The 13,231-nt window shown below is 37.9% G+C and overlaps 2 protein-coding genes across 4 annotated transcripts; one reads left to right on the forward strand and one right to left on the reverse strand.

The window, feature by feature from the left end:
• Positions 655 to 8,367, reverse strand: LOC105164545. 3 transcript variants are annotated; one of them, XM_011083205.2, is made up of 16 exons: positions 8,162 to 8,364; positions 7,218 to 7,367; positions 5,901 to 6,018; positions 5,331 to 5,411; positions 4,330 to 4,445; positions 4,184 to 4,255; positions 3,912 to 4,031; positions 3,703 to 3,772; positions 3,435 to 3,610; positions 2,735 to 2,899; positions 2,521 to 2,592; positions 2,313 to 2,445; positions 1,756 to 2,142; positions 1,308 to 1,624; positions 1,083 to 1,157; positions 655 to 903 (listed from the first exon to the last, which is right to left on the reverse strand). In XM_011083205.2, the coding sequence occupies exons 2-16, from the start codon at positions 7,344 to 7,346 to the stop codon at positions 895 to 897; spliced, it is 2,040 nt and encodes a 679-aa protein (XP_011081507.1). In that variant the 5' UTR covers positions 7,347 to 7,367; positions 8,162 to 8,364; the 3' UTR covers positions 655 to 894. The 3 variants fall into 3 exon arrangements, with proteins under 3 accessions (XP_011081507.1, XP_011081508.1, XP_011081509.1); XM_011083206.2 differs by lacking the exon at positions 8,162 to 8,364 and adding an exon at positions 7,914 to 8,085; XM_011083207.2 differs by lacking the exons at positions 655 to 903; positions 1,083 to 1,157 and having other exon boundaries at positions 1,452 to 1,624; positions 1,756 to 1,783; positions 1,870 to 2,142; positions 8,162 to 8,367.
• On the forward strand, positions 9,631 to 12,479 carry LOC105164546. The gene is made up of 8 exons (XM_011083208.2): positions 9,631 to 10,110; positions 10,297 to 10,478; positions 10,571 to 10,855; positions 10,937 to 10,995; positions 11,098 to 11,134; positions 11,262 to 11,333; positions 11,524 to 11,848; positions 11,954 to 12,479. Exons 1-8 carry the CDS (start codon positions 9,808 to 9,810, stop codon positions 12,320 to 12,322), a joined length of 1,632 nt encoding a protein of 543 aa, XP_011081510.1. The 5' UTR covers positions 9,631 to 9,807; the 3' UTR covers positions 12,323 to 12,479.

Raw genomic sequence — 13,231 nt, forward strand, 5'->3', positions numbered from 1 at the left:
GGGAAGGCCGGCAGCCAAAACCCTAGTCTGCAACAGCTGAAAATGGGTGGTACGTTTCAAATGCTTTATACATAATAATATCGCTGGATCCTGAGTGGGCCTGGGCCTGGGCCTCATCTCCTTTCTTTATTTATCAGGGTATGGTAATAAAGTCCAATAGAGCTTCCAGCCCAATTCTCTCTCTTTTTCTTTTAACAATCATACACCTCTCCTGCCCCCAACAGCCATATTTCTTTTTCTTCAGAAGAGAAACTAGTAAATTACTTTATGTAGAGTCCAAATGACATCAATCAATCTGTTTTCTGTATGGAATTGATCCGAATGACATCTGCAATTATATTACACTCTGGTTTTAAATTAAAATTTTAGTCCCGCCTCATCTGATCCACTTCCTTTTTTTTTTTCTTTAATTAAAAAAGTAAACTGTTGTATCAAAACAACAGACCAAAATGTAAGTCCACCCAAACCAGGTAACAATGTTGCATACATAAGGTATGGTACTTCATCATCTTACAATAATTTCAGAGGCATTCTTTTATATTCCTGAATGGCTAATTAACAATATTGTTGCATCTGTTTAGAGGATATTTTTCAAATTAATACCATAACCCATTCAATTTTTCTTTGCATCATCATTGTCATAAAGAATACTTGGGAAATGGAACGAGTTTGCCACATGTATTCAGAAATCAAACGCCCCACATTCAGCAGACTTCAAAAATGTCACAAAAAAAAAAAGAAAAGAATAAAAATGGAAACTATGTATATACTGTGTAATTCTTGTACGAGTATATAGGACTAGAGCTGTGTTTTAGCTGGCTGTTTATACAAGAGGACGTATATGCATGTCTTGAACCAAATGGTAGCACGCAAAGCAGCCGAGTCGAGTTCGCATCATTCCCTCTGCATTATTCAAACCAAAAATTGTCTTTTCAGCATATCAAGTTAGCAAGCAACATGTCGTCCTGCCTGTGTTCTTGTGATTATGGTGTGCCCGTTGTGTGCGAGTGTTTGGAGTGAAACAGAGAAAGAAAAGAAACCAGTAACGAAACAGAATAATGGATAACAAAATAAATCCCAACCCTCTGGCGTTTTGAATTTTTTTGCTGCGACTGAGGGCTGCCCCGACGCCTTGAAGATGCACCCTCGTCATCAGCCTGCATTATTAGCATCATGTCACATTTCAATAGAGTTAACCGTAATAAAAGAAACAAACCCATACAATTTATTTTCAAGGCCGAGCTACAAAGACAACAAAATTTAAATCTTGTAGACTTGAACTATTAACATAGAGAGGCAAGCAATACCCGTGTATCAACAGAATTTGCTCCTTCGGCTGACGGCATATCTTGCGCAGCTCCAGTGTTCTCCGAGATGATGGGCATTACTTGACGTAGTATATTGGATAAAAACATTGCTTCATCACTAACAATAGGTGCTGCTTCCTGAGAAGTATCAACTTGAGCTGCTTCAGAATGACTTGGAACTGAACCTGTGGGGTTGGCGTTGTCACTGGGAGAATGCTCCCCTGGAAATATTGTCCTTAGCAGCTGCTCCAGTCCACTTTGTACCTGAGCAGGGAATCCTCGATCGCTAGGCACTTCAGCAGGTGAAGTACTGTTGCCTGAAAAAATTGTCATCAGTAAGTTAGCCTATTCTCATCCCCAAAGTTTTTCTCAGATCCCAATTGAGTAGAAGTTCACATCTACGTATCTGACAACCAAATCAGGCAAGGTCCCATTATTGTAGGCTTACCATTCCCCCCGAGAATTCCAGTGTTTTGCTGTTGAGTTGTAGAATCAGGAGTAGATTGTTCAGAGTTAACATCAGGAACATGATGTTGATCAGATAATTGAGAAGCTCTTATACCATTAGGATTTGTTGAAGTTACATGTTGAACTCTTGCCATAACTGGGTATAAAATCCCTATTGAACCACGAGATGAATCCGAACCACGCCCAACAGATGCAGGACCGATGAAAGTTCTTATAGGAATGGCCCGTAATTGGGGTTCCCTATTATGTGAACTTGAATCAAGCCCTGCAGCTTCTCGCTCACCAGATTCTACAGTATTGGATGACACTGGAGCACCTTGCCCTTGAGGCTGTGAACCAGTTGGCTCTCTCCGAGGAAATACCGAACCTGATTGCAAAAACAAGAAAACAAGAATGTTAAGCCTGCAAAATCCACAGATGATTAGGAGATTTCTAAATTAGAAGAAACATCAGATCACATACAAAACATCTGAAGAAATTCAAGCCTTTCCAAACGCCATCAAGGAAAACTCTATTGAACCAAAACTGGCACAGTACCTGTTCGAATTCTGATGTCAATATTTCTTGGGAGAAAACTTGGAGTAACAGATCCACCAGGTAAACCAGAGCCATGTTGAACAGTTCCAACAGGAACTGAACCAAAACTCGCTCCTGGTTGGAAAGGCAATGGCTGGATATAGTACACCTAGCAGAGTTAGTGAACCTGAGCACCCGAATTGAGAAGATATAATTAAGAAAATACCACCTGAACCATTATAGGATTGGGCCCCGCTGAGGATATGAAGACCGAGGGTCCAGCATTCACCAATGCATCAGCCTGAGGAAGGAGGAAGAAATATCCTGTGTCAGTTAGAGGACAGTGTCAAAGCAATCAATCTTTCAGAAGCTATTTTTCTCTAAACTCCGGGAGGGCAAAATGGTAGTTTTGAAAATTTATACAAACCGAAAGTAAAACACACCGGAGTTTGACCCATCCGTAAGGTCATTATTGCTCTACCAAGCTCAAGCAACAGAGCACCCAAATTTTGAAAAAGAGCTCCTGATCTTATAGCATTAGATTGAATTCTTGACCGCTCCAATGCATCAGCCACGCTAGCATGGCGATCCAGTTGTCCTGCAAGTTCCTGCAGTAAAAGAAAAAATTGAACTACAGAAGCATGCCCTCCAGAAAGCAAAGAAAAAAGTGCAGGACAGTAGGATGTATGTATAAGATGGTCCCTCCCCCTATCTCCAAGAAAAGGGGAAGAATAAAAGAAGGAAAAATACGGTACACTCTTCTGCGCTCAGCCCAAGGTATTACAAATTTCATAAGGACTTTAAGAAAGATTATATATCTTTCTCCACTTTTCCACCAATAAACTGCACAAGTCTTAGACAAAGATTACAACTAGATGAACAAAGATTTTCCAACTCAGTAAACTCAGGAAGACAAGGGAAAAACCAAAAGTCTTCATTTCACACAGAAAGAACAGTCATTTTTGTCTCAAGACTCTCAACAAATTTTCATCGCCTCATGATCCACATTCATAAAGGGCATAGAGAAACAATAAGAAGCAGTTAGCTATGGGTCTTGATATTTGCTGCCTAGCAATAAATAAGCCATTAACAAAATATTCCCTTTTATGTTTGTCATTTTGTTAACAAAATCTGAGAACGTACCAACAAACATTCAGTGGCCTGTTCAACAAGCAGTTGCCTAGTAGACAATATCACCTCTGCCAAGAATTCAGGCGTCAGAAGCCCTCTGGAATCACTAGAACAGGGAGCAGCTTCTACAACATTTCCGTTGCTCCCAGGGCCACCAACATTTCTTGAATTTGCATTTTGTCCTCCAGCTGTAAAGTCCAAAACTCAACTTAAGCCAATAAAAAGAATGTGGACAAAATGGAGGAATAGAAGTTTAAATAGAAGAGGAAATTATTCGGACCACTGGCAAAAAATTCTCGCCTCAAGTGGCTCAAGTACTGCAACAGAGTAGTCAATGAATCGGGTATAACCTGCAACGGAAGTATGAACATGAAATATGCTGCAGTACCAAGACAAATGTCAGAATATTGACATCTATATGTTACTAATAGTACTGCTAAGTATCAAAGCTTATTTCTTGTATGCGAGACAAACAAATCAATAGTTTACCGGTGGCTGCAGAGGTTCCACAGGGCCAGCGGTTGAAGTTGCTTGATCAGAATGTAGACTGCCAGAAGTTCTCAGACCACTGAGGCCCAACGCCGTCGCCAGACGTTCTGAAGGAGGTTGCTGGGATAGAAAAACATTATCAGTTGACCCTCTTGGAGAAGTAGGAGATTAAGTTGCTCATCCCAGAGGAATCACTCAAATAATATGTCAAATCCGGCATAGCTGCCCCTAAATAGAGTAAGCAGCTACAGGTGAAACCTTAGCAGACTTACATTGAGATCAATACTTTCAGTGGCACTTCCAAACCTTGTGACTCCAAAAGAATTAAGTACAGCTGAAACAATCTACAAGACCAACAAACAAAACCATGAATATCATATCTTAAGCGCATATGATATTGTGAGAATGACATGTTTACCCGATTGAGATCAGGAAAAGCTCCATCTCCAGGCTCTGAAATATTAAAGGTACCAACCACCATACCAGGACCAACACGATTACCAGGATTATTTCCGGCACTTGCTGTCGTATCACCTGCTCCAAATACAAGGAGCTTGATATTCAGATAACCAGCAGCACAACCTTGAAATATTTAATGAACAGGCAGAAAAAATACAAACTAAAGAAAGGGTTCACGAGGGTATAAAAAGAAACTGGGTTGTTAAATGTGGCAGAAACATTTCAATCTTGCAAAATAAGACCACATGCAGAACATTACAGAAAGCTGATAGACCATTGCTTCCCATCCGTGTGTTATGGACCCAATAACTTATTATTATGGAGACATGATTGCCGAGGATTATTCATCCAAACCAAGTTTTCTAATGTATGGAAATAATCAGCAAACGAATGAGCAGATGACATTTCGTTCTATTACTCAATGCACAAATTAATATATTAGATGCTTGGGTGTGTTTGGTGCAAGAACAAAAATTGAACCGTGCGATTCCAACAGCTGTTCCAAGGAAATCTAAGTGAAAATTTATAAATTCATTTCTTTACATAAATTCAAATAGCCGGCATCTAAAAATCTAAATTTTCTGCCAAATAGCCCCTGCTTTAGGTAAGTCTCGTCATCGCTTGGTCCTTGAAGTATATTTCTGATATAGTAAAAACACCTCAAACAATAGTGTGGTGGTTACATGATCTGATCATAAGATGTATCCTTCTCAATCAATCCACCAAAGTCATGTCTTTGCTATCCAAAGATAAGAGAAAATTTATCGAAGCATCACATTTAGACCAGCCTACAGGTTCCAGTAAATGTATCTGATAAAGTAAAAATTGAAGAAGTTAGAAAGGAGTCTCGGTAAGTGTCATATGTGATGCGATTTATAGCTCAAGAGGCATTTTCATACTATTTACAATTGAATAAAACCCTTCAAATTGAAGCATATAACTACGAGGTTAAAAATAAACCTGGATGATCAGATGAGCTCTCGGGTGTTGGAGGTACTGGTTGTCTCACAACCAGGTGCAGGGTATGACCATCTTCCACATCTGAAGTTACACATATTAAGGAACTCAAGCAAAAATTAACAAAAGTCAACCTCTTGAAAACTGCCATTTAGCCCCTGAATTTAACAGGTTAGTTCTGGTACTAGGAAACAATCGTTCATGCAGATTTCCTTCTTCTTATCCAGTTCCCACTAGAGCTCAATTTCAATTTTCATCCATCTAGTACATCATTCAAACAAAGATGCCCAGTGACTCTCACTAGAAAACTGTATCAACTTATCACGCAAACCTAAATATAGGAGCAATTCAGTAGTTAATATTGCAAGTAGAAATTCAAGCAAATAAATCCGAACATTCTTTGATTTCTTGAAAAGGCAACTTGTAATAATCTTGCAAGTCCCAATAGGCCAAAGGACAAAGACAGATACAAAGAAACAACAAGAAGATCAAAGCAAGTGAAGCAGCCCACTCATATAACATTCACCACAGAGAATGTAGAACATAGAATTAGCATAAAGAATGAAAGGATACGGTAAGCTGAGAGAAGCTGGTCATCCTTCAAGACTTTTCCACGGCATATTAGGCGTTGTTGCTCAGAGAGGACGCCAGTAACCGAAGCAATCTTATCCTTTAGTTCAGGAATAGGCACCTGCAAGCGAATGTGCAAATTAAGACACTGAGACTATTAGAAATCATTTGAGGAAAGCCAGTTACAACTTCTAGCCTGCACAACAAGCTCGAGTATCATAGCAGCCAGAGCCCAGAACTAATGCACATATGTGCATGACGCCACCAAAAATCAAAACCTCATTGTGCAACAACAGATAAAAACAACTATAGCTATAGACTCTAGTAACTAGCTTCACCTCCCTCTTTTACTGTTTGCTTCTCTTCTCCTCACACAACCATTCCAGTAAAAATAGTTTTCAGCCAGAATTCAAATGCCTATATCCAATTTTGAACTGTCAATCTCTATCTTAAGTTAGCCCCATATCCTTCATGGATTCTAATTGTTAAGTCAATTATACTCAATTTTCTCATGACCACAGTCTACCCTGTCTCACAACCAGGTTTACTATCATTATTAATTAGATAGGATGCTTGAAGAAAAGTGCTTGCACGACCCTATTACATATATAGTAACCATGAAAGCTGATAATGAACAAGCCATAAAAATGAAAATGTGCAGTAAAGAGTGACAAAATTTATTCAAGATAAAGATCGTTGTTACAAGGGCCACGCTAGTAAAAACATGTCTGCCTCCATTCTTCACCACTCCAGAATATTGAAACATGTTTGTATGGTTGTCAAACTTCTTCCCATTTTTATTGTGTCCATGGTCATCCGAATACAAAATATAATTCCGGAGCTCTAGGATGGAATATACACAAGAGGGAGAGAAAGCGATATGATTACATATATATTTAGCATTATTAAAGTACATTTGTATATTTATTTACATACGGATGGATGCATGAAACATGTCTGGATAAGCAACCACAAACAGACATGGGCATGCCTGGATGGCAACATACTAACGCATGAGCAAGGCAGAAGATTGGAGCAGAAAAGAGATGGATCCATGGAAGTCGACAAGAAAATTTTCATCATGAAGAGAGAAGACAGGAAATCCTATAATTCTGGAGAGTGAAGTTCTCATGTAATTTATTCTTCTCAGGTACCAAACATAATGTTGTTGTCATCATAACCCGCCTACGAGTATGCAAGTCACTTAAATAGCAAATAAGATTTCGAATAGAAAACTTAGTAAAATCTAAAACAGATAGGAGCAAGTATCATGTAGTAAGGAATTCAAGCAATGTAAATTTGGGAGGGAAAAAACATTACACGTTTATCCACTCGCAATGTGAAAGTTTGAGAATCTAATGTCTTGATCTTGATCTCAACGGTTGTTTCAGAACATTCAGCTGCATCATTTCCAGATACCTTTATGTGCTCACCACCATTACTTCCCATCTGTAATCAAGATGCAAAAGCCTGAAAAAATGATGGTTAGAATCATAAAAAGTGCTTAAGAAATCCAGGTAGAAAAGGTAAACACGAACATATATTTATAGACTCAAGTCACCCTACATTAAAATAAAATGAGCAGCAAAGGAAAAAAAAATGGAAATGCTTCAAATTTTAATGTCTGGTAAAAGGGGGATAATCTTTACTCAAAATGGTTAAGAAGTCCGACCCTCCAGCATAAAATCCCAAAATTCCAAGCAGTCATGGCTGTGGAGACCCAAATTTGTCAAACTAATCCAATTAAACAGAAGAAAAAGACAAACATAGATGAGAGTATGAAAAATCTTGAGTTGCCACTGCGACCAAAATCTCTTAATTTCTCTTGGATGCAAATAATGGGCGTGCATTGATGCCAAAAGGATCTCATCTCTTCACTCGTAACATCAATTTTCAGTAGAAATAAAACGAGAAATATAAGTTGAGGTACAATGGGAAAAGCTGTGGCCTTCAACAGACAAGTCATCTTCGAGTTGAAGTGAATAAAAACCAAAAGTCAGGAATGAGCATGAAAACCTTTATGTTTAATTCATCAGAAACGCTATACTAGACTATGTCACCAATTCCCTTGACCAAACATCCGTAGCGTAACCAAAAACACAAGATTAGAACCCTGGAAATACAGAGTAAAATCGAATCTTGTGGGCATGATAGAGAAAAAAGGATTAGCAATAAAGGAAAGAGAAATCAAGAAAAGATATAAGGCATGAAGTAAGGATCATATGTATATATGAAGGGGAGTAGGAGGAGAATAAGAAAGAAACCTGAGATGGAGGGGAGAGCGGGTGTTCTTGAAAAGAAGAAAGAATAGAGGAGTGAGGGTGAAGGGAGAGGAATCTTGTGTCTCTCTCCGCCTCCGGGACGGGTGCTGCCACTGCTGCTGCTGATGTGTTATTAGTTTTGTCCCCTTTCTTCTCTGCCTTTGCTTTCTTCTATACACGCTCTCTCATTTCATTGCTTCTAATCTTTGGTACGGAGCAATTATATGTGGGGGATTTTATTTTTGAATAGAATTTCCTTCTGAATTTAGACCAGTAGTGTTCTTCATTCAAATGAAACCAACCAGAGCCCAATTTAGACCACGTCCATGTCCATGTCCATGTGCGCCTGGGCTCTTGAGAAGTGGAGCCTGTCTGAATGAATTATCCCAATGGGCCTGTTGATGCCCCAATAGCTGCACATGTCTGCGTGAAGTTGGTAGAAGAGGATGGATGCTTTTATTCACAAGTGGCATCCATCAATTTCAAGAAAAACTATGATTATTAATAATGTGAAAGGTTTGATGATGAATCAGAGACCACGTGCCATACATATCAATGGTCATGCTATTATTATGTTATATTACAGGGTAAAGTAAATTTACTTATTAAAATTTAATATAATTATAAATATTTTATTCTTATTTGAATAATAATAAATACTTGTATAATTCTAATGCCTGTCTAATAATAAGCCAATTTTATTATGATGGCGGACTGATCAACATGCCCTTTTAAATTATAAATTATAATTTTTTAATGGATTAGATTATCTATTTTATCTACACTCAATATTTTTTAAAAAATTCAAAGAGGATAAAATAGTTTTGTTTACTTTATAGTTTAGGGGCTACACAATTTGAGAAAGATATTTATAATTTTTCAATGGTTCACAGAGGAGATAATTGATTGATGTTATTCTTATTTCTTTTTTCTTTATATATTGAAAATTATTAGTTTAATTGAAGATGATGTTGAAAGTTGAACACATTAGGAGACGTGGATGATCCTCCGCTCCCAATCCCATTCAATCAAAAGTAAGCGGGTGGAGAAGGAATAGCATATTTCTATGAATAATTGTGTGGCATGTGACAATTAGACACAAGAGGTTAAGCCCACCCTACTTTCATTAACGTCTTTATTCAAACTAATTTGTGTATATATATATCGCAGTGGGCAGGGAGATGAGCTGTATGGGAATAACAAAAAAAGCCATCCACATGCTTTTCAAACATATTTTAATTTCATTCAGAATAATATTTATACAATGCCAGTGTTTGCCAAAACTTTTATTTTTTTTAGAGAAAAGTACGAACAAAGTTGGAAATTGTACCAAAAAAAAAAAAAAAAAGTGAGCGGTGTTTGGAGGAAAAGTGAAAAATAGGAAGTGATATTTCAAATAATACAAAAGTAATGTTTTTGAAAAAACAGTAGTGGTGGTAAGTGAGTACTTAACACCACCGAATCTGATTATTAATCAGTAACTGTTTCCCCTAATACTTCCTCTCAATTCAAACTCTTTCCGCAAATCAAATCTCCTACCCCGCACCCTTTTCTTCTTCTTCTTCTTCTTCTTCTTCTTCTTGTGCACATTATAATTATTATTAACTCACAACAACAAGTAAAAACTAGTCACAAATCCCAATCAAACAATGCTGCTGTGTTTCAACTTCAAGTTTCTCCTCTTTTCCACTTTTCTGCTTCTTTCTTCCATTCCCTTTTCACTTTCAGGGGAATTACATGGTGGTGATGATGGCAATAGTAGTGGGCCGGTATTGGTATTGGTTTTGTCAAGTAGAACAGAAAGGTTGCTTGCTGATAATTCAAGTGACCAACTCTTGTTCAACTCAACTGATTTGCTCTTGGCTTCCAAGAGAACTTACAGGAAAGACCCTCTCAATCATTTTCTTAAGTACTCCGGAGGTTGGAACATCAGCAATCGCCATTACTGGGCTGTATGTCTTTTTTTCATCTTCTTTCTAATTGCCCCACCCCACCTACCTTTGTTACTTACTGATGGAATTGCTTAATTTGGTTGTGTCATCAATCATGTTAAATCTTCATTTCCTATTGTGTAGTTGTTACCATCCAGAGAAATCATTTCTCTCTAATCCATATGAACAAATTCATGTTTCATGCAGTCCGTAGCTTACACTGGTGTTCCCTTTTTTGTTATTGGGGCACTCTGGTTTCTCATCTTCGGCTTTGCTTTGACTCTCATCTGTCTCTGCTACTGTTGCTGCCCAAGGGAGCCTTATGGCTATTCTCGAATTGCTTATGCCCTCTCTCTCATCCTCCTCACATTTTTCACCATTGCTGCAATGTACTCTCTCTCTCTCTCTTGCGCGCCCGCACACACACTCTGATTTTGCACAAATGGTGCCTATATACTAATTTCTCAAAGTGCAATTTCAGTGTTGGATGTATTGTCTTGTACACTGGCCAGGCAAAGTTTCATAGCAGTACTACGAGCACTTTGGACTATGTTGTGAGTCAAGCAGATACCACATCCGAGAATCTTAGAAATGTGTCAGGATATCTTTCTGCAGCGAAGCAAATTAATGTGGATCAAGTGATTCTGCCTTCTAATGTCCAAACAGACATCGATCGGATTCAAAACAGGATAAACTCTTCAGCTACCACACTGTCCAGTAAAACTGAAGATAATTCACAAAAAATCAAGAATCTAATTGAATCAGTGTAAGTGAATGCCAAATCAGAGTATTTATCATTTTTCTATGTACATGTTCAGCTACAAAGTGAATGGTAATATTCTTGCAGGAGATTGGCTCTTATCATACTCTCTGCTGTTATGCTTCTGCTAACATTTCTTGGATTTGGTATGCCTATTCTGGTTTCTTCAACTCCAGGAACATGTTTTCAACTCTTTTAGCTGCACTTCTGACTTCTATTCCATCTGACCTTGGATTTTGTCTTTTCAGTGTTTTCAATCTTTGGAATGCAGGTTTTTGTTTACATGTGAGTTTGGGTACCTGTTTTCTTACAACTCTTTTTTACTCTCTTGCTCCAACTCCAATTGACACACACCTCTTCTCCTCTAATCCACTGTTTACTACCTTATATATTTTTTCATTTCTTGTTGCAGCTTGGTTATTGCTGGATGGATTCTTGTGACCGGAACATTCTTGTTGTGTGGCATTTTTCTTCTTCTACACAAGTATGTTGATGTTATGTGTTAATTGCTTCATTTTTCTCTTTGCCTTTGGAGAGAACCTCCTGGAGACCACCCCAATTTGTCTTCTTCTTTTGTGCTGACTGAGTTCTCTTTCTTGCATTGTTCTTTCTGAAAAAGAATCTGATCTCTCCCATTAGCAGTCTGATCTAATTGCTGGGGTTTTAAATTCTAGTGTGACTGGAGATACTTGTGTGGCAATGGATCAGTGGGTCCAACATCCAACTGCTCATACAGCTCTAGATGATATACTGCCTTGTGTGGATAACGCAACCGCCCAAGAGACCTTGACAAAAAGCAAGGAAGTAACATCCCAATTGGTGAATTTAATGAATACTGTCATCACTACTATCTCTAACAACAACTTTGCTCCAAACATGGCGCCATTCTACTACAATCAATCTGGTCCACGAGTTCCAAACATTTGCAATCCATTTAATGCGGACCTGAGTGATCGAGCTTGTGCACCTGGTGAAGTGGAGCTGAACAATGCAACACAGGTATTGAATAACTTGAGAAGTAACAACATTTTTATGTAGAGTTCTAAAGTGGTTGGCCTTTTTATAACAATGATATGATATTATTCCTGTTTACAAAAAGTGCAGGTGTGGAAGGGGTATGTGTGTGAAGCATCGGGAAGTGGCATCTGTGCGACAACAGGGCGTCTGACTCCAGGAATTTATGGTCAGATGGCTGCTGGTGTAAATGTGAGCTACGGGTTGTATCGATATGGTCCATTCCTGGTGAATCTAGAAGATTGTAGTTTTGTGAGAAAAACATTCTCGGATATACATGCAAGATATTGTCCGGGGCTAAGGAAATATAGCCGTTGGATTTATAGTGGGCTGGTGATGGTAGCCACTGCAGTAATGGTGTCTCTGGTGTTTTGGGTGATATATGGACGAGAGAGGAGGCACCGAGTGTATACAAAAGAGCACATGCCGAGAGGTGTAGAAGGAGATAAGCATAATTAGAGGCAGATTTCTAGTTGGTTTGGTTAGTGTAGTTGTACAATATTTGGTTGACTGCAAAGAGTATGTATTGTTGTTGAGTTGGGTGAAATATAGATAGTGGTAAAGGTTGTGGTGGGTTTGACTCTGGGCCTTGTTCAGATTTTAAGCCGTAATACTAGTAGTCACGTATGAATGAATGTTCCTGGACAATCTTGGCTTGGGAGGTAGATGTTTTCATTTATGAAATATAATAACAATAATGTTTATCAAGCTCTTTCCTAGATGTAATAGAATTTTGTTTTTATTAGACGCAGATGCAATTTCTCCTCTTGTTATTGATTATGGCGCTTCAAGATATTCTTTGTTTTCTTGTCCCAAAATAACACACATACATGTAACATCATGATGATCATACAACTGGCCGTTAAACCCAAAACCAGAAAAATCACACATACAATACAGGTGTATTCCAAAGTTGACATCTAATAAAAATCATCATTATTAATTTAGGATAGTAATTAACTGGAACAAGAATTAGTATTTTATAATTGATTATGAGTATAACAACATCGGCAAGCTTCATATATTATTATTATTGAATAAGAATTTGAGGGTTTGTTGTTGACTTAGTTAATAATGCTAAATAGATTGTTTCAATTGATATTGAATATGGTGATATGTTTCACATTCACCCCCAATCCCATAATAACACATCTCTGTATTATTACACATTAGGGTAAGATTCATAACTTATTACAATACTTAATTACACATCTTCCCACCCAATCACATTCTCTTCTTTGTTCTTTTTTTTTTTCCAAATTTTGATTTCCAAGTTGAGTCAAAAATTGAAGGAATTATTTCATGTTTGTCTTAGCCTTGTATTTTTCAAATCATCAGTTAATTTTATGATCATGGTCTTCATCGTTT

The sequence above is a fragment of the Sesamum indicum genome, linkage group LG6 (genome assembly GCF_000512975.1).
Source record: "Sesamum indicum cultivar Zhongzhi No. 13 linkage group LG6, S_indicum_v1.0, whole genome shotgun sequence".
NCBI classification, from domain to species: domain Eukaryota; kingdom Viridiplantae; phylum Streptophyta; class Magnoliopsida; order Lamiales; family Pedaliaceae; genus Sesamum; species Sesamum indicum.